Source organism: Canis lupus, chromosome 24 (assembly GCF_003254725.2).
Source record: "Canis lupus dingo isolate Sandy chromosome 24, ASM325472v2, whole genome shotgun sequence".
Lineage (NCBI taxonomy): Eukaryota > Metazoa > Chordata > Mammalia > Carnivora > Canidae > Canis > Canis lupus.
In genome coordinates, this window is record NC_064266.1 from 33872337 (window position 1) to 33893868 (window position 21532).

General features: G+C 49.7%; 1 protein-coding gene across 2 annotated transcripts in view; it reads right to left on the minus strand.

Moving 5' to 3' along the window:
• Positions 1–1115: 1115 nt before the first annotated feature.
• Positions 1116–21532, minus strand: part of SLC13A3 (solute carrier family 13 member 3) — a 74855-nt gene continuing 54438 nt past the window's right edge. For both annotated transcript variants that reach the window (XM_025470302.3, XM_025470303.3), the window contains exons 9-13: positions 19724–19821; positions 14559–14671; positions 8129–8290; positions 5553–5690; positions 1116–2934 (exon numbers count right to left, since the gene is read on the minus strand). In XM_025470302.3, coding sequence (XP_025326087.1) covers positions 2758–2934; positions 5553–5690; positions 8129–8290; positions 14559–14671; positions 19724–19821 — 688 coding nt within the window. In that variant the 3' untranslated portion in view covers positions 1116–2757. The remainder of the gene's footprint in view (positions 2935–5552; positions 5691–8128; positions 8291–14558; positions 14672–19723; positions 19822–21532) is intronic.

A 21532-nucleotide genomic window follows, 5' to 3' on the forward strand; every position in this document is an offset into this window, starting at 1 on the left:
GCCACCCCTGCCACCCACCTCTCTCCCATGCTGCCATAAGCACATGGCTGACTCCTCTGGGTCTCAGTCCAGTGCCACCTCCTCAGAAAAGTCCTCCCTGACCACCCTGGCTGAAGTCTCTGCTGAGTCAGTTTCATTGTCCAGTTTCATCTTCTTCTTAGCCCATATCCTGACCCAGAGTCATTTATTGATTAGTTTACCGGCTCACTGCCTGTCTCCTCAGCTAGAAGGTAAGTTCCACGTGGATGGAGACAGTGAATGGGCACATAACCAGGTTTTAAGTAAATGTTGTTGACTGAATAAGTGGAAGAAGGCATGAGCAAAGAAATTAATAGGACAGACCCCAGATCAGAGGGCAACATTACTTTCTCATAAATTCTGGTATAGATCCACTGGTCAAATATTTACCGAGCACCTGCTATGTATCAGAAACCATTCCAGGTACCAGAGTTAGGGCCCTCGACAAAATAAAGTTCGTGTTCTGGTAAGTTGGTATTCTAGAGGGAGACAAAGTTAATAAACAAGAAAATACATAATACAGTGGCCTGACTAAATACTAAGAAGAAAAATACAGGCAGCCCCGGTGGTGCAGCTGTTTAGTGCCATCTGCAGCCCAGGGCCTGATCCTGGAGACCCGGGATCGAGTCCCATGTCAGGCTCCTGCATGGAGCCTGCTTCTCCCTCCTCCAGTGTCTCTGCCTCTCTCTCTCTCTCTCTCTCTCTCTCTCTCTGTCTATCATAAATAAATAAATAAATCTTAAAAAAAAAAAAAAAGAAGAAGAAGAAAAATACAGCAGAGTGAGTAGATGGAGAGTGAGGAGGGCAAGATTTTACACCACATGGTCCGGGAAGCTTCTCTGGGGAGGTAACATCTGAGCAGAGACCTGAATAAAGTGAGGAAACAAGCACATATTTGGAAGTGAAGTATTCTTGCCAATGGGAACAGCATGTGCAAAGGCCCAGAGGCAGGACAGTATAGGCACGTGGCTAGAGCGGAGAGGAGAGAGCGGTAAGGAAGTGAAGTCGGGGAAGTCAATTCCATGGAATCTCTAGCTCAGGCATTCAGGGCTTTAAAGTTCTCTTATGTTCAGAAAGCAAATAAGCTGTAGGCCCAGTGTTGATTACCATTCTTTATTTTATAGTGTTTTCAATCAGAAGGATTTGAAATCACGATTCATCTGGTTACAAGTCCCTCAGGTTTCTCTGTGAATGGACTTCTTTGTCCCCTGTTTTCCAGAAGGACAACTCCCAACCCCCACGGGCTGTAACTGTGACTGAATACTAAGGTAGTCATATGGGAAGAGGTGGAGCCCAGCCTCCATCTCGGGGGACCTCTCCTGTCTCTTCCCTGCTGCTCCCAGGGAAGCATCCATGACTCACTTGTGCCGTACCGGGGACCAAGGATGAGTTCAGTCTCTGGGTGCCACCGTCCCAGCCCATGCTGCTCGGGGAACTTCATCCCTCAGAGATGTAGGAAGGGGGTGGGGCGACAGGAGGCTTCCGGACCTCCTGCTGGCACCTTTTCTGGTGCCAGGCTAATGGTGGGCCGTTCATTGCACTTCTGGGAGTGCCCGCTGGGCCTCATACTGTGCTGTTCACTGGGGCTGCCCAGATGCTTCTGCTGAAAACAGGGAGGGATCAAATCTTCTAGCACAGCCCCCTACCAGCCACTAGCTCAGGGGAAGTCTCAGTTGGCCCCCTCTGTAGAAGGTGGCTATGATATTTTCCCTGCCTGAGAAATTTTATCCTGGCCTTTTATGAGGCCCCAATTTATCTTCCGACTTTTTTTTCCCCTTATTCCTGAAAAATGGTGGCCTTTGCTAATTAAACATGCTTACCCCGTGGGGATGGGTAGGGAGGTAAAGACTGGCTTCTGGAACAGGTAGCAGCTGGCAGCCACAACGGCCCCTGTGGGCCACATGTAGGAGAGTCCTCCCTGTTGGGACCTTGGGTCACTTGTAAGACAGTGGGGCCGGGGCTTGGCCTGACCCCAGAATTATGGTCAAACTAAATCAGATTAAACAGGAAAATCTTAAAGGGCTCGGGTAGAGATGTTGGCTGGGGTTTCTAGAACTCCCCTGGTGTGCTCAGCACCCAGAAGAGCAGCAAGGAGGATTTGCACAGCCTCCATGTCCTCAGGAAGTCATCGATCCCTTCCCTGTTTCCAGGGATTGAAAATAACCCTGGCTGCTGGGTATCAGCAGGGGTAATATTCAAACAACGGGCACAGAATGGGCATCAACCAAGCAAAACCTACACTGGCTGTGAACAGCTGGAAAAACCATACTGGAACATTGCAGCCCCAAAAGCCTCTCTGAGGAAGGTGGTATCTAAGGGCACGATGATCTCTCCACAGTGTAACCTCAAGTAGGCCATGGGGGATGTTAGCTGTGCCCAAAGGAATTGATAGCCCCCCCATTCCAACCGTTTAAGACAAATGCCATTCTGGATTAGCTTCCTATTGATGAAATTGGGTTCTCTTGCATCCTAGCCATAAAACAGCTCAGAGACAAAGGAGCTTGTTTCCCTGGCAGCAGATCTGGGAGATATCTGGGCCCTGACCTCCATGAAAGAGAAGGAGAGGATGTCCTAGATGATGAGCCTGTGGGCCCAAGTGGACCACGGGAGGTCACCCTTGCTTCCTGCATACTGGATCACAGAAAAGAACTGCTTGATCGTCCCGTAGAGTCCTAGCAGCAGGTGATGGCAAAAGCCTTCTGGGAGGGCCCAGCCCAAAGAGAGTCCCGGGAGTGGGACTCAAAGGGTCCGAAAGGTGTTGTTGGCCAAGGCGGATGGCAGAGCTGTGATGTTGGCTGAGTGGATGTCGGCCCAGTCCGGGAAGGTGCCCAGCTGGAAGATGCTCTGTGCCCAAGTGTTCATGGCTAAGCTGAGCAGCAGGACGCCCATCAGGTTCATTGGGAGGCCTGTCCGCACCTGAAAGGGAGCCCAGACGAAGGGAGGGGTCAGCTCAGGGCCCATCCTACAGATGGGAAAACGCATGCCCAGAGTCAGGAAAGCATTCATTCAAGATCTCCGTGCCAGGACACGAATCCAGGCTGGCGGAGGCTCAAGACCCTTCCATCTTTACACTACCCTAGGCTGCCTCTCAAAGACCTGCAAATGCCTCTCTGCTCGCTCCCAACCCTGTCCACCAGGTGGTTTCTAGGTGCCAGGGTCTGTGCCATGGAGTTGTCATGGGGATGTGTCATTCAACCCATCCCTAGGACACCCTCGAAGGGTCATTATTACTTACTTCCACTTTACGGAAGATGAAAACGAGGCTCAGAGCAGTTGCTTACCCCCATCACACAGCTTGAACATAATCTGGTTTGATCAATAACACATGCACACTCACACTCACACACACGCTCATACACACACCTATCCACGCTACTTGTCTACTTAAGGTTATATGTATTTGTTGTGAAGAATTGGTCTCATGGAAATTTCAACCTTTTTAAGTAGCTAGAATAGGTCTGTCCGTTTGCTTCCTGCCCCCCCCCCCCCACCTCCGGCTAACCAATTGTGCCATTCAGTCCAACCTTGGGCTGAAAATCCCAGTTTTGCATCTGGGTTTCCCCATTGGTCTACTTTAGCATCGCAAACTGCACAGTGAGAAAAGTCACTCTCTTTTCAATCCCTTTTTTGGATCACTCACAGAGACAGTCTCCCTTAGGTGCTATCATGCCCTTAACACTTATCTCTCTTCCTTGCCGATTTCCCTCTGAACCTCTTGAACAGGGGTCCAGAACCTTCTCCAGGCCACCGTTATCAGGGCGAAGGTAATCATTTTGCCTTTTTTTTTTTGGTCTTTGCATTAATTTTTCGACTTACCTCCTATGGCGTACAATACCAGTTTTCCTTGTACAGATACGTCAGAAACTCATCTCTTTAAATACTCTTATTTAAGTACTTTTAAAATGTCAGTAGATGTAGGAAAATTGTTAAGTCCAAATGGCCACGGATGGCTCATGGAAAGGGCATCAGTCGTGGAAGGGAGCATGCCGTCCTGCCTCTGCTCTGGGGTGGGGATGGGGGTTCTCCAAGGCCTGGTAACTTTGGAGGATTGGAAGGGGACTGGCCAAAGCTTTGGGGTGGCTGGGAGGAGGGCTGGGCTCCCGGGGGCCTGGCTCCGAATGCCTGGTGAGTCCCACATTGGTCACTTCAGTTACCAATGTCATCGCTCTCAGGAGCGGGCCCGCAGGTGGGCACGCGGGCTCCGGACTGGCTGGCAGCGGGCGACTCTGAAACACCTGCCCCTGCTCCCCGCCCGCCCCCCTGCCCCGTGACCTCCAGCTTCCTCCTGTTCTCAGGACAGGCGTTATGTCTGCATCTCCGGCCTCTTGCTTCCTCCCTAAGCGGCCACCCTGCCCCACACCCACCACCAGCCCCCAACAATCCAATCCACCCCGCCTCTGCTGTTTTTCTGCTCTGCCCCATTTACTCATGTTCCCTACTTTGCCTCTGAATAAGCCCAAGATGTTCCCACTTCAAGGGGGAAGCATGAAGTTAATCATTCTCAGAGTTCTGTCCTCAGCCCCAAACACCTGACCACCCCTAAGATGAGCCAGATCCTAACATGTTCCAGGACATCGGCTTCGAATGAACCCCGGCTGACGCTGGCATCAGTCCCCCCACCTTCAGTGATTTATGCAAGAGCATCTAGTGTTCACCTGACTCCTTTGAACGGACCCTGCCGTGGATTGCTAAAGGAACACGGACGTTCCCTTTTCCAATGTAAACCCCGCCTTCCCTTCCCAGTTTATCCTGGCCGGAGTCTCTGCACCTGGAGATTCTGGACCAGGAATTGGTTTAAGCACATCCTCCTCTGTGATGCCAGCTTAGGATTTGCATTCCCTGAGTGCCCCGGGCAGCCAGTGGAGGGGGAGTGGCAGCGAGGCAGGAGGAGGGAGGGAGAGGTGGGTTCAGCAGGGGATGGAGGGGAGAGAGAAGACACTGGTGGGTCTCCCCCCGCTGCCGCTGCCACCCTGGTTTCTGCCTCGCCCCCAGGGTGCAGCCTGCTGCCTGCCTCTCCTGAAGATTCCAGGCACGGAGCAGTTGGCTGACCCAGTAAGAAAAAGAAAGCAGTGCCCGGTGAGAGGAGGAAGTCCCTGTTCCCTGAGGCAGACTCTGGAAAGTCATCACTAAGGCAGTGTTTCCTGAAATTGTCTGAGCATAAGAATCGTCCCAGAGTATTTACTAAAACTAAAATGGATATTCCTGGTCCCATTCCAATTCTCTCTCTCTTTTAAGATTTTTTAAAATTTATTTATTCATGAGGGACACAGAGAGAGGTAGAGATATAGGCAGATGGATAAGCAGACTCCCTATGGGGAGCCTGACGTGGGACTTGATCCCAGGACCCCAGGATCATGACCTGAGCCAAAGGCAGACAGTCAACCACGAAGCCACCCAGGTGCCCCTCCAATTGATTTAGTTAGAAACTGGGTGGGGGGGTGGTGAAGCAGGAGCAGGGGTCCTGCCCAGATGTCTGGCCCAGCACCTGCTGTCCACCCCACCCACGGCCTCTGCTAGGACGTGCCCCCACTCACCATGTCTTTTACCAGCAAGTGTCCAGAGGCGAAGGCAATGGAGTTGGGGGGCGTCGAGACCGGGAGCATGAAGGCATAGGAGCAGCCGACTGTGCCAGGAACCATTAAGTAGAGTGGGTGCACTCTCAGGCGGATGGCCTGGTCCGGACGCCACGACAGGGAAACAGAGAGAGGCCACAGTGACAGATGGAGGTGGTTGCAGGCCACAACAACAGACAGAGACAGAAAGAGACGCGATGACAGAGACGTGTAGACAGAGATTGGCAGAGGGGCGGAGAACAACCGCAGCCGACCAGAAGACAGGTTTAGAGGCACAGAGAGACATGCAGATCCACAGGCGAAAGCAGAGACAGACAAGAAGAGAACCAAAATCAAGGGACACACAGAGAAGACATTCCCAAGGTTAGTGACATTCCCCAGGGCCACATTGCATGTTCACCTGCAAGGATGGGCTGGGGAGATTCATCTAGGACACACCTTCTCCAGCCTGCGAGAGCATCTTCATACCTGGAGGACTTGCTAAAACACAGCCTGCCGGCCCCGCTTCACCCAGGGTTCTGACCCAGCAGGTCTGGGGCGGCCCCGAGAGCCCGCCTTCCTAACAAGCTCCCAGCTGATGCTGGTGCAGAGAGCCACGGCCCCGAAAACCAAGTCACCTTCCTGGTCCTTCCCTCACCAAACGGTCCCCACAGCCCGTCCCTGGGCACCTTTCGTTGGGGCCTCACTAGATTTTGGAGACACAGAGAGCTCGAGGTAGCATCTCTTAATAAACATTTCCGAATTTTTAAGACTGCGTGAATCAAACGTGTCTGTGTGTTGGCCTTGGGTTCGTCACCTCTCCCAAATAACGGCTTCATCTACAATTCATGTTGGCCTCCACTCTACTAGTGTGTTTAAGATAGGATATTTTTGGCTCCTCTAGGGAATTTTTATGACCTAAAGCATATACATCTTCTCAGAAAGTGCTAAATTCACCCCCTTACATCTAAAACGTTTTAGTGTTGGTGATAAGCAACATTTAGAACCCTGTGTCATTCCCTAGTGCCTAGTGTCCTCTCCAGTAAGAGTTGCCTCAACAGACCCGGCTGGGTCCACACTTCCCCTACCCCGTCACCCCTCAGGGACCCCATCTTGCTCAATCGTCGGCTCCCTCAGATCCCCGGAGAAGGGTGTGATTAAGTCATATCATAGTTGGCAAGGTTTGGGGACCCCCCACCCCAGACTACTGGTGGGGATGTAAAATGGTGTGCCCACTTTGGAGGACTAATTTCCTACATGGAGCAAAATTATAAATGCACGTGCTCTTCAGTTCTGGGATCTCAGCTGGGCATGTATGTAGATGGAATCAAAGGTGCACAGCCACGGAAAGGTGCAGGCAGCGTTGCTGGATCACAGCAAAGGCTGGACGCAGCCTACGTGTCCCTCGTAGAGATCTTAAATAGACCCACTGCTATCCACTCATAACAATATCCTCTAGTCCCTGGAAAAGGGTAAATTCATCTCTGTGTGCTAACACAGTGTGATCTCCATTACAAATTCATGCAAAAATAAGCCAGCTAAAACCCAAACCAAAGTGGCTCAGATAAGTGTGCCCGCCATATCACCGTTGGCATACAAAGCACGTAGTTGCAACACTGGCTTAATGTGACCAATTCTGGATTCTACTGAGATGATCATGTGGCTTGGTCTTCTTTAATCTATTTAAATATAGGACAATGCTGATCGGTCCCAGTGTTGATCTGTTTTGAAATTCCTCCTACAACCTCTATTTGAGCGTGATATATTCGTGATCCCGGATTTATTTTGCTATTTGCATCTTTGTTTACCTGTGAGATTGAGTTGTGACTTTTTCTCCCCTCCCTTTGCTGTCCTTCTTTGCTTTTGGTTTCTGGGTTCTGCTAACCTTATTCCTGGATTGAATGGCTTTCTCCATCTTTCTCTGAAATCGTGTGAGTGAGGTGGGAGCTAGCTGTTATTTGAAGGTTTGCTAGTTCTCACCTCACTGACCCTCTGAGGACTGGCTGGTGATTTTTAGGGTGGTGGTTCTCAACTGCGGATGATTTTGTCCCCCTCCCTGCCCAGGGGATATTTGGCAATGTCTGCAGACATTTTTGAATTAGGGTAGTGCTACTGGCATCTAGTGGATATTGGCCAGGGATGCTGATGACTGTCCTGCAATGTACAGGACAGCCCCTCCACACAACAGACAATTGTCCCAAAATGCCAACAGTGCTGAGAAACTCTTCTTTAGAGGGAACTTAGAACTTTGCCCACCATTATAATTTCTTCTGTGGCTATTTGTCTACTCAAATTTTCTACTTTGTCTTAATCTGCATTTGAAAATTTATATTTTCCTAGAAAAGTCTCCAAAGGAAGGAAATTTGGTACACTTTGAAAATGTTTACTCTGCATTCTTTCATAAAGAAAAAAAATAGTATTTTTTTTTTTTTTTAAATTGGGGTCTGACACTTTCACGCCTTTCGGAAGAGGGCAAAGGCACCTGTAGCCCCTGGTGCTCCTTGGGGTAGGGGAGAGATTTCTGAAGTACCCTCCACCTCCTGCCCCAGGACTCTCACCAGCTCTGCCAGGACAGGCAGGAAGATGATGATAGTGGCTGTGTTGCTGGCAAACTCGGTGAAGAAGGCGATGACAACAGTGATGAGCAGCACAGCCAGCACGGGTGGCACGTTCTCCAGGGGGTGCAGTTGGCCACCGATCCAGGCGGACAGCCCCGACTCCTACGGGGGTGAGGGGGGCATCTGGTCATACCCCCCACCCAGCGCCAGCCATGCTCCACAAGGGCTGGGGCTAGGAAGGAGGTTAGGATGGACCACAATGATGACAGCAGTGACAACTATGCTTCTTCACAGACAGGGAGACTGGGGTTCAGAGAGGGTAAGTGACAGGTCCAAGGCCACACATTTGAGCTGACTGGCATCAGCTTCTCTGCTTGTTGAACTACAGTCTACTCCAACTCTGTAGGCCCAGGACCCAAACCCCTGGATCCCCAGATAATCCATTTGCTCTAAGAGCACCCCTAAGCTCCAACTTGACTGGGAGAGGGTAACTGGACCCTCTGTGGATCATGATTAATTGTAAAATATTAACACAATTTTGTATACAAAATATTCATTGTTAATCTTATCATTACATAATAATATATACAAGATATACTATATATCATCTGTAAAACAAATATCAAGGAGCACCTGGGTGGCTCAGTGGTGGAGCGTCTGCTTTCGGCTCAGGGCATGATCCCAGAGTCCTGGGATCGAGTCCCACATCGGGGTCCCTGCAGGGAGCCTGCTTCTCCCTCTCCCTATGTCTCTGCCTCTCTCTCTCTCTGTGTCTCTCATGAACAAATGAATAAAATCTTTAAAAAACAAAACAAAACAACATGTATCAGATACACATTAAATACAACACTATCAACATGATTATCAATAATAAAGATATTTGTGAGTAATGCTAAGGTTGATTATTACAATGATAACACAATATTGTATTATAAGAATCATCATTGCTGAGGCTTTACAGGTTGCTTGGCACTTGCATGAATTACCTCCTCAAGCTCTCTCAGCCTTCCCTATGTTACAGAGGAAGACACTGAGCCTGGCAAAGTTTTCTGACTTGCCTGCAATCCCCAAAAGTAATAACTTGAGATGTATTTCACACTCAAGGCCACATGCTTCCTTTTCTTCTTCTTTTTTTAAGATTGTATTTATTTATTTGAGAGAGGATGAGCAAGCATGGGCAGGGGAGGGGCAGAGGGAGAAGCAGACTCCCTGCTGAGTGCAGAGCCTGATGTGGGGCTCCAGCCCAGGACTCCGGGATCGTGACCTGAACTGAAGACAGACGCTTAACTGACTGAGCCACCCAGGCGCCGCCCCGGTGCCATGTACTTCTGTAAGCAAACACAGTCCTGCAAAGTTCCCTGTCACTTGGGCACCGTCCTCTGGACACAGCAGTTTGCCCCCCTTAATGTAGGGCAATGCCCAGAGGTGCTGACAGCCATCCAGGACAGAGAAAGGACAGGTTAGATGGTCCCCTCTCTGGCTCCAGACTCCACCCCCACATCAGTGGTGAATTATCTCTCTGCTCTCTCTACTGACTTCTCCAGGAGTTACTCTACCGAGGAGTATTTAAATAATCACCTGTATCCTTATTATCTTATTTAATCCCCGTAAGAACTCTGTGAGGTTATATAATTACCTCCATTTTGTGGCTGAAGAAACTGAGGCACAAACTAGTGATGATTCACCTAAGTGAAAAGTGAAATGACTTGCCCTAGGATTGCAATCTTGAATTTAGAATCCGGCTCTTACTTCATTAGGCTGCCTCTCCAAAAAGATGATAATACTGATCACCACCACCATCATCATCACCATCATCGCCACCACCATCACCACCATCATCAACACCACCATCATCACCATCATCACACATCATCATCACCTCCATCCTCATTGAGGTGACTCTCCAGCAGGAAATGAGGGATGGGAAGGATATAAGTGTTTCTACTTGCTACAGCATTTGCTCCCTTCTCACTTACTCTCAAGTTCCTATAACCCCAATGTATTTGTAGGTAAGTTTATTTTGTTGGAGATTAAATGAGATACACATGAAGGTGCCAGAAGAAGACCAACTTTTTAATTCATGAGATAATAAAACTATAATAATAACGAAAGTAAGGGGGTTGAAGGTGGTCCTGGTTTTAGCACCTGGTATGTATCAGCTCTGTGCTGGGCACTTTCCACACCTCATGTCATCAACCCTCAAAACAGCCAATCTCATGGGTCATGGCCAACAAATATTTATAGAGCATGTTATGTACCAGGACTCTTCTAGATGCCAGAATAGCAGTGAGTAAGACAAATATGACCCTTGCCCTTGTGGATCTTACATTCCAGTAAGAGAGACATCAATAAGCAAACAAATGAGCAGGATAATCTGGGGGAATGAAACAGGAAGGAAATAGTAGGGTGGCTATAGGGAAAGTGGCTGCAGGGTAGGTTGCTTTAGATCTGCCAGGAAGGGCCCCTGAGTCCCCGTGGGACTGACCAGAAGGGCCAGGACTCAAGATCTTGGGGAAGAGCATTAGGCAGAAAGAAAGCAGATGCCAAGGCCCAGGGGTGCAAATAAGTCTAGTGTGGCTGACATTAAGAGGCCAGTGGGATTGGAAGGGAGCCAACAAGGAGAGAGAGGTAAGAGCTAACACCAGGGAAGCAGGCAGGGGCCAGGCCATGCTGGGCCCTGTGTGTAGACCAAGGAAGACTTCAGACTAGAGTCTAAATATATGGGGCATCAGGGGCAGTTTTACAGCAAGAGAAAGTGTACCGAGGACACTAAGCAGGTTTAAGTGAGTTGCCCAAGCTCGGAGCAAGCACTGGGATCTCCTTCCAGCCCTTCCGAGTCCACGCAGCCAGGCTCACCCTGGACCCCATCCAAGGACCTGGCCTGGTGAGGGCACTGGGCAGGGGCCAGGAAGCAGGATGTGCCATGAGTGCTCTGGTCCCTCCTGGGGCCGGCTGTGCTGGCCTGGGCAGGGGACGGTACCAGCAGGGGTGGGGGAAGGGGGCAGCTGAGACACAAAGCTCTTGTTGAACAAAACCCCAGTGGCTGCCCAGGGCTGGGCCAGAAGCCAACCTGGCCTCCCAGCGTGCTCAGTGGTCCTGCAGCCCAGCCCCCACTGAGAGTTCCCACCATATCCTGAACTCTCCGAGAAGCCTCTGGGGTACTGGACCATCTCCTCTACCCCCTGTCTCAGGGTCAGGCCAGGTTCATACCATCCCGATAAATGGCACCACTGCCCCCGAGTTGCTCAGGCAAGCACCTCCGTGTCACCCCTGCATCTGATTCCCCCTCTTCCCTCACATTCCGTTGTAATAACCAACCCTGTCGGCTATATTCTAAGTTCTCCAGATGCATCGGCTCGTTTAATCATTGTAACCAGTCTATGACACGGCACCATTATTATTCCCATTTTACAGATGAGGAAACCGAACCGCACAGCTAAGAGGGACAAACCCACAACTCCTGCTCAGGCAGTCTGGCTCAACAGCCTCTGCTTTGCATTGCATGGCCTCTTCAGGACCTGGGTAACAGGGCACTTCCTTTGGGAAGCCTTCCCTGATACATCCCTCCGTAGGAGGCAGTAGTTGGAAAAGTCAGACAGGAGCCCAAATCCCACCAGGCTCTGCTACCTATGAGCTGTGTTACCTAGGATCAGTCAACCTTTCTGGACCTCGGGATTCCTAAAATGGAGATGAAGAAGAGTACTTTTGCTCAGCCATCCTTTTGCTTCTTTTGAAGTCTATACTATTGTGTCTGTATGTGTTATTTGTTGGGGGAAAATGAGTAAAACAAAAATATACGTCATAAAAAGGAGTCGTTGTGTAGAGAACTTGAATGTGCCACCTTGATCACCTTCAGGGAAGGCCTTGTGGCTGCCCCGGCATAACGGTTTAGCAGACCCCGGAGGCTGGCTTGCCCCAGCTCAGGGAGCACGAGCAGCAGCCAGCCTTCACTGTCAGCCCCTGAGGGCCTGTCTCAGACCTGAGAGTCATCTGCCCAAGGTCACACTCGCTCCTGGCACAGCTCACATACACACACTGATGCAGGGATGCCAGGGTAGGGCCTGGCCATCTCACATCTCAGACCAATCGGGACATCTCTGAAGGGCCAGCTCGGCTCCGTGCTCCCTGTGGGGTTGGTGGAGGTGTCATGGGCTCTGCTTATGGTCATGCTTCCCCTACCCTCATCCTCTCCTGCTTCCCCTCCCTCCAGAGAGGGGAGCCTCGGGCACAGTTGAACCCCTTCTCCCTTATCTCTGCATCTCTGAGCCTGCTCCCCAGAAGTGGGACCCCAAAAGCCACGGGATGAGGATTTAGAGAGAATGCACACAGAGTTCTCTGTGCTTCCTATTTGCTGTGTATCACACCAGCTATTGTGTTCTCTAATTACTTCCAAAACCCCCAAAGGGTAGGAACTTTGATCCAATTCATAGATGATATAACTGGCGCCCAGAAGGGTTTAGAAACTTGCCCCAAGTGCCCCAGCAAGGAGTGGTGGACCAGGGATTTGAATCCTGATACTCGATTCTCAAGCCTGAGCTTCTTACTAGTATACACTTTATGGATGTCTTTTACCATATCGCTGTTGGGAACTGAAAATTAAAATTGAATTAAAGAAAGTTATCTGAGAAGCAGTTTCAGTTTTCCTTCACCTTAATTTCAGATTGACCCTCAATTGGTTGTGTTCTTAAATGCCTTGGCTTGCAAGGAGAGATTTAGGGTGGGGTGGGGCCCAGCATCGTGTGCTGGAGGTTCAGATCCCAGCTCCAACAATCTCCTGGCTGCACAGAGGTATGCACGCTATTTAGCCTCGGGTTACCTCCGTTCCCTCATCTTTGAAGTGGGGGCAGCAATCACATCTACTTCAGCGCTGTTTATGAAGACTAACCGAGTCCCTATTTGCAAAGCGCTTCACGCAAGGCGTGCACTTGGGAAGTTCTTGAAAATGAACCATTAAGGGGCACCTGGGTGGCCCAGTCTGTTAAGCATCTGCCTTCGGCTCAGGTCATGATCCCGGGGTCCTGGGATTGAGCCCCACATTGGGCTTCCTGCTCAGCGGGGAGTCTGCTTCTCCTTCTGCCCCTCCCCCCACTCATGTTTTCTCTCTCGCTCTACAGTCTCTCTCAAATAAATAAATACAATCTTTTAAAAAGGAAAGGAAAGGAAAGGAAAGGAAAGGAGAGGAAAGGAAAGGAGAGGAGAGGAGAGGAGAGGAGAGGAGAGGAGAGGAAAGGAGAGGAGAGGAGAGGAAACTAGAGGAAAGGAGAGGAAAGAAAGGAAAGGAAAGGAAAGGAAAGGAAAGGAAAGGAAAGGAAAGGAAAGGAAAGGAAAGAAAAGGAAAGGAAAGAAAGAAAGAAAGAAAAAGAAAAGAAAAGAAAAGAAAAGAAAGAAAGAAAGAAAAGAAAGAAAAGAAAAGAGAAAAGAAAAGAAAAGAAAAGAAAAGAAAAGAAAAGAAAAGAAAAGAAAAGAAAAGAAAAGAAAAGAAAAGAAAAGAAAAGAAAAGAAAAGAAAAGAAAAGAAAAAGAGCTGTTAGGAGGCTGGACTCTGAAAGCTGACTGGCTGGAGTTTGGAACCCCAGCTCCTGAGCAGAGTTCTATTATGTGACCTCAAGAGAGTTGCTTAACTTCTCTATGCCTCGGTTTCCCCACCCATAAAATGGAAATACAAATATTACCCAGCCCCTAGGGTCAGCCTGAGAGTTTGAAGAGATAACCCGGAGGCCGCACCTCCTCTGAGCAAGGCCGGCTGACTCCGCACCTGCACAGCAATGGGAGCCAGTGTTTCCTGAGAGTCTGTGCTCCCCTCCCCTCGCTCTAGCCACAGCCCTGCCTCTGAGCCCACAGAGCCCTCTAGAACAACATTCATAATAACACTAGCCAATTAACATTAGGAATCTCTAACACTTACATCATAGTGGTTAAGAGCATGGGCCGCGGCACCAAACTCGCTGGATTCTAATCCTGAATCCACAGCACTGACCTTGGGCAACTCACTTTACTTCTCTGTGCCTCAGTTTCTCAATCTATAGAATGGGGATTGTAATGGCACCTCTTCCATAGCTGGTTGGGAAGTTTAAGTGGGTTCATGTGTGTAAAGCGTGAGGCATGGTGCCCGGCCCAGGGGGAGCACCATGTGGTGGGATTCCTCTGTGCTCAACGGAACCCCTGGAGCCAGGCTAGTAGGAGCCAGGATAGTAGGATGGATAGAAGCCCCGAGCTCATCTTGAGCTCCTTGAGAGTCGGGATCAGGCCTCACTCCTCTTTTTTTCTCCGCAGCACCAGGCCCTGGGTATGGGGCAGTGACACAGGAGCCAGGATTATCCCGATCTGGCAAAGGAGGAATGTGCCGGTGTAGCCTGTGCGCTCTGACCCGGAGCAGCTGGGCCAGGGCCCTGCGCCCACCCCCAGGCCTGCAGCCCGCTCGCTGCTCTTACCTCACAGCCTTTGGCCATGGCAAAGCCCCCGCCCAGGAGGAGGATGACGTTCCAGGGCACGGTGTCCTGGGCCTTTTTCCACGTCAGCAAGGGCTCTGTCTCTGCGTTGGAAGCTGAGTGGAGAAAAGACGCTTAGCCTGAAGACGGGACATGGGTCCCCTGTGACACACACTCGGGACACTCAGCCTGTGGAAGGGTCACCGGGGGATCCCTGGGTGGCTCAGCGGTTTAGTGCCACCTTCGGCCCAGGGCGTGATCCTGGAGTCCCGGGATCGAGTCCCACGTCAGGCTCCCTGCGTGGAGCCTGCTTCTCCCTCTGCCTGTGTCTCTGCCTCTCAATCTGTGTCTCTCATCTCTCATGAATAAATAAATAAAATCTTAAAAAAAAAAAAAAAAAAAAGGAAGGGTCACTGGCCCCCGCAGCCCCATCTTTGCGGGGACACTTGATAGGAGGGAGTCTCCAGGAAGCCACAATCTGGCTCCAGTTTTTGATTTTGGAGCTTTAAGGGAAAAAGCCCCACGAGCATCATGAGGGGCCTCTGTTCTCTGCAGAACGAAAATAATTGTCATGGTTCCCACAGCGTGAGAACCTCCTAGAACCTGGACCCCCACATGTCCGTACAGGACCTCCTTTCAATTTCCCAAAACCCCTTTTGGGGCAGTGCTGCCTTCATCCTCATTTACAAGAGAAAAGGCTCTCTTTGTCACTGACCATGTGCAGAGAGGAAAAAAGTGGAAAGAAATTGGGGGAAAAGAGAAGCTAAGAGTATCTTTGGTTTATGGAATTCTGGGAGGATTCTTATTTCCTCAAAAGCAGCAGTGTCTGCATGCAGTGGTTAGAATGGGGACCAGCAAACTTCTGTAAAGGGTTAGGGAGCAGATACTTCAGGCTTTGCAAGCCTCTGCTGAACCAGGCTGCCACCAGAGCAGCCACAGGCAAGATACAGGTGAGTGAGCGGGGCAGCGGCGTTTCCAGGAAACCCTACTTAAAAAGGGGTGTGTGTTTGGCCACTCCCGTGTCAGGAGTCTAGGCCTTGAGACAGACCCTCCGGGGTGTTGGCTCACTGCACGCCCTTGAACGTGACCTTGCCTGCCTGAGCCTCCATTTCCTTGGCTGACACATGGCACAGAAACAGTCCCTGGAGGGCCCTTGTGAACACTGACGAGGCAATGACGGAGCAGCTGGTCTAGAGGGACGGTCCCGTCTAGTTCACATCTGAATCCCTGCGTCACTGCCTGGCACCTGGTGTGCACTCGGAAACGCTTGTCTGCTAATGTGATGTGATATGCATAGCCCAGTGTCCGGTGCAGAGTGAACACTCTTGAAATGGAACTGTCCCTGCAGGCAGCCACCAGGGAGGTGGGGAGGACAGGTCTGGCCCATGGTGGCAGTTCCCTACTTCTTAGGACAATTCCTTAAATTTTTTTTTTTTTTAAGATTTTATTTATTTATTCATGAGAGACACACAGAGAGAGGCAGAGACACAGGCAGAGGGAGAAGCAGGCTCCCTGCAGGGAGCCCGACGCGGGACTCGATCCCAGGTCTCCAGGATCAGGTCCTGGGCCAAAGGCAGTGCTAAACCGCTGAGCCACCTGGGCTGCCCGACAATTCCTGGTCACATAACTGTTGATGTTTTGTTTCTCCAGCTTTTTCCAAATTTCGAATTCTAAAATCAAAGCTGGAGATGTTGGGTGGCTCGGTCTGCTGCCTTTAGGCAATGAAGTATTATTTCATTAAAGAGGCAGACAAGGCCTGAAAAAGCAAAGGGACTTGCCCCACCTAGGAGGTAAGGGTCAGAGAGGGTGGGAGAGGCCCTGTCATCACGCAGATTGAATGAGGGACATGGAAAGCACTCGTGAGGCCACCTGTCCCACGAGAGGCACTCCACCTTCGCTCTGATTGTTTTCACTATGTTCCCATCCAACCATGCCCTTGCTGCTGTTTCTTAAAAGCACAGCCTCTAACTATGTGAATCTCACACTTCCAGCCCCACTGTATTCGAGTGAGCTGTCTGGAGCAGTGGCCGAAGGCACAGGCTCTGAAGCTGAACTAGATTTGAACCCCAGCTCTGCCCTTTGGCTGTGTGATTTGAGCTGCTGACTCTCTGAGCCTCAGTGTCCCCATCTGCAAAAGGGAGCAATCATGCCTCCTTGAAGACCCACTGGGGAGAAGAAACGGGTCCATGTGAGCAAAGGATTCAGCTCTGGGTGTGGCCCAGAGCAAGTCCTTGGTCATTCATTTCACAAATATATATTGAGGACCTACCACGTATTAAGCACTCCTCTAGGCACTTGGGGATTCAGAAGTGGCCAAGACAGAGAAAATCCCTCCCCTTAGAGAACTTACATTTCCAGGAAGGGAGGCAGATGAGAAACCAATAAATATCTCATGTCAGGAAATTTAATGTGTTATGAAGGAAAGAAAATAGGGTCGCGGGGTGGAGAGTGACAAGGGAGGGATGCTCTTCTGGGCAGTGCAGTCAGGGATGGAAGGCTTCTCTGGGGAAGTGTCATTTGGCCACGGTCTAAGCAAAGTGATGGGAGTGAGCCATGCAATATCTGGGGAAAGACTTGGAGGACAGAGAGGAAATGGAAGTCACCAGTGTCATCATCATCATCCACGGGCACAGTGCCCAGCACATAGTAGGCACTGCGTCGATACTTGCTGAGTGACCACAAAGGGACAGAAATGCAAGTGTAACTCCAACCCAGGCAAGGATGGAAGACAGTGGGTATAGTAAGAAAATCAAGGTTGTCCTGGACGCCTGGGTTCTACCCCCTGTCTCTGTTTAGCTAGCTGTGTGACCTTGATCGAGTCACTTTCCATGGAAACCGGCCGCTCCCAGGCTCCATGGTGAGTCCTGAGGGCTGAGCGCTAGAGCGCATCATTTCAAGGCTGTGCGAGCCCACTGGTGGCCAAAGCACAGGCGGTGTTCGTGGAGGGCCCCCTCTCTCCTTCCACTGGAGGCAACACCTGAAACTCCAGCCCGAAGAACCTTCTGCCGAAGTGGCATGCTGTGCCCCACAGACGGGCCAGACCCAACTCCTGGATGGGCTTTAACGCTCCTGTTCTGGGTCCACACCGTGTTTTCAATTCGAGTTAGTTGCCAATGTTTAAAATCAGGGAGATTGCATAAAGTGTTTTGCTTGTCTTGATAAATCAGGAAACCTGGCAAGATTAGTCCTGCTGTCCCGCATGGTGACACTCGGTGGAAACTGAGTCACAGCCGCCCTTTTATTTAAAGGGCATTGTCTTGCCAGTTCTCCACGGACCCCACAGCACCCTGACCCTGAAGTGAAGGGTCTTGCCACACACGAGCAGCCTTTGCTGCTCTTTTCCTCATATTGACGCTCTTCTCTGTTTCAAAAACTCTAAAGGAAAGCTGGTTGGGGGCGAGGCAGTGCAGGTGGTGGGTGTCATGAAGCACATCTTCCTGCCCCCAGTCGCTGCACCCAAAGCCATTACCTCCCTGTGGGCATCTGAGTTTGCAAGCTTTGTTCTATCAAACCACTAAAGCAAGAGGTGAAGAGTGTCCAAGGGACATGTTCGTCCTCTAAGTGGGAAGACAAGGCCCAGACAACCAAGGAACTTACTCAGGGCCACCCAGCAACTTAGTACCAGGGCTGGGCACCAGACGTCCTCGTCACAGGCCCTCACCGCAGCCTCGGCTGAGGAGGAGCTCTGAGCCTTCTGAGCCCACCCACAGGTGACAGAGCCGCGGATGGGACCTGACCAGGGCAGCCAGTCCACATGAGGGCTACGAGGCGGCCTGGTGGGAGAGCTGGCCAAATAAAAACAAGGCCGACCAAGCAGATTCTTACTCTCAGAGGTATGCATGGCAAGTGGAGCGACAGCAGGTGCACAGAAGTGAAGCTAAAAGTGAAAGGACATTAAAAAAAATAAAAGTGAAAGGACAGAGAGAAAGGGAGGCCTTGTGCTACGGGGGAGGGGGGGATGAGCAAGTGGATGCCAGGAGAACGTGGGCATCGTGACAGACGAGACATGGGAAGGGAACCCAGGTTCTAAAAAAAGCAGGAACTATACAGAAGCAGAAGCTATAAAGAGACCCAGAAGCAGTAGAAACCGGGGAGAGGCCAGGACGTGGTCTTCGGGGAGCATGATGAAGCCAGCTGGGAGGAAGACGGAGGAGCAGAGACGAAGCCTGCCCGGTTGCCCAATCTTTACCCACAGCCCGAGGCTCCCTGGACCCAGTGTTCCCTCGGCTGCAATAACTATTTCCGGGGCCCTGCGAAATCATCTACCTACTGATCCCCACGCCCAGACCTCCTCCTCCTCCTCCTCTGAAGCTGGAGCTAACCTGCCCTAGACTCTAGATGATGAACCTATTTCTGACTCTGGGTGCAGAGCTCATCCCACTGCCCCAGATGGAGCAGCCACTGTCACAGGTGGTAGGTGACAGCACCTTGTCTGGCAGACACACCTGCTGGGGACTCAGTGGGGGCACAGGCTGGCCATCTGAAGGCCAGCTTGCAGAGGTTTTGGTTTGGGGGGCTCAGTGGTCCTTTTAAACTGACCTGGAACGCTGCTAGGCTGTTGTGCCTCAGTCCCCACCACTTCCTATATCTAGCTTGAGATTTGTACGTCTGGTCCCTTAGGCGATGGAGTCAGAGTCCCAACTCCTGCCTTGGGCCCTGGTGTGGTGTGGGTTTTCTGTAAAAGAGTCAGAAAGTAAGTATTTTTTTGTATGGGTTTTGTGAGCCAAGAGGCAAAATCGAGGCTTTTGTGTAGATTCTTATGTCACTGAAGAAAATAAATGTCCACAAATTTCTTACTGAAGAAATAAACTTTATTTGTGGACACTGAAATCTGAATTTCGTGTAATGTTCATGTCATGAAATATTTTTCTTCTGATTCTTTTCAACTATTAAAAAATGTAAAAGCTAGTCTTTCCTCACAGGCTGTACAAAGCAGCCATCTGGATTGGCCAACTGTAGCTAACTCCTACCCTGGCCTGTCACCTCTGGCAGCCCCAAGCGCCCAGACTAGCTAACGCCTTGGACAGAGAAGAGGGAAGAAGTGGGACCACATAGTTAGTACAGTGGGGTTCAGGTCCCCGGCAGGGGCCCCGCCTCGAGGTCACTGATTACCATGTTCAGTCACAGTTCTCGCTGAGCCCACTGAGACCCCAGCCTTGACACCTTACCTTTTAAGTCAAACCACCACTTGAAAGAGGGCCTTTGGGATGGGAAGAAGAACAAGATGGTGACAATGGCCACTCCGGTGACAGCATCAGAAAGAAACCTACAATGACAAGGCCCCAAAGCATGTGACCCTCGGGCATCTCAGCAGGCTGCCAGTTTGGCAGATTTGCAAATGAGGATTTGTGGGAAGGGGGCATTGTTGGGGGCCACTCAGCACTGATACAACAGCCCCCTGGGATGCTGGAGCCCTCTCTCTATCCAGACTCCCTGAGGTGCTTTGAGGCTGCCTGTGACAAACAAAGGCTCATCCTCCTAGGAAGAGAGACTTGACCAAAGAGGGAAGAATCTAGGCATCTCCAAATATGGGATCTATGGAACTCCTGCCAATCACCATAACCAGGGCTTCTCTAAGAGCTTGTACGGATTTGCTCAGCTTCTGATTGCATCCCTCCTGGGATGGGCAGCCTAGTCCACAGATGCAGCCCTTTCACACCAGCAGAATGAAGATGGAAGCAGGCTCACGGCCCCACAAAATCTAATTACTGCCTTTGAAGGATCCACTGCGCATCTTATGGAGACATTAAGCTCACAGAAGTCCCAGAAACATCCCTCTGGGGCAGGCAGCTTTGATCTCAGATGAGAAATCTGAGGCTTAGCTCGCAGAAGCAACTTGCTCAAGGCCACACCATGGTCCATGCAGGAGACCGCCATTGAACCCAGATTTGTCTGGCTCCAGGCCCAATGAAGCATAGAGCCCCATGTCAACAAAAGCCCTTTCAGCCCACACATTTGAGAAGAGTATTCCAATGACCAAGAAACTGGAAAAGATAGTCAACATCACTGTATCAGAGAAATAGAAGCCCACTGCTAATGGAGCATCACTCGTCTGCTAACAACAGGCAAAAGTTGAAAGGGTAACGATAATACCTAATGGACAGGTTGGAAAACATACACTGGTGGTGTGAAAATAAACTGATTTAACCTGCTGGAGGGCAGCTGGCAACATATTTCAATATTTTACATGTGAATACCCCTTGATCCAGGTGTTATACTTCTAGGAATTGATCCTCAGGAGAACTGGCCTCCGATATACAGATTAGGTGCAGGGATATTCATTATGGATAAAAGGGGAAAATAATGGAAGATTTTTAGTACAGACATGTGTAAATAAATTGTGTATGATAATGTATATGTAACAGTGTATCTATAATGAAATACCCTGCATCTGTTTTTTTTAAAGATAGATCAATCTTTACGCATTGACATAAAAGTACAACCAAGATATTTTGTAAATAAAAAGACAGTTTTATTTGCAGTATTAGACACGATCCAAAAGGAATTGTTTAAATAGATTAAGATACTCTCATTCTATAGAATACTATGGAGGGTTTATTTATTTTTATTTATTTTGTTTTTTGTTTTTTATTTTTTTATTTTTATTTTTTTACTATGGAGGGTTTAAAAAGAGTGAAGTAGGTCAGAAATAGCAAGTTGCTTGTGATGATGTATTTGTACTTGCTAGTTTTTTGTAACATGTGTACACATGTCTGTGTGTGTATATCCTATATGTTAGACACCAAACTCTTAATTTGATAATCTCTTCATTTACTAACTTTTACTTTTTCAATTCAGCATTGTTTGAATTTTTTATAAGGAGTGTGCATAACATATAGTTGAACAAAAAAGAAAAAGGCAGATCACAAATAAATTGTCTACAGTAATCACATTTCTTTAAAAAAATCTTCTGTTTAGATAGGTTTCTTTTTAACTAGTTTGCATGTATTTTTACAATTAGCTTTATTGAAATATAT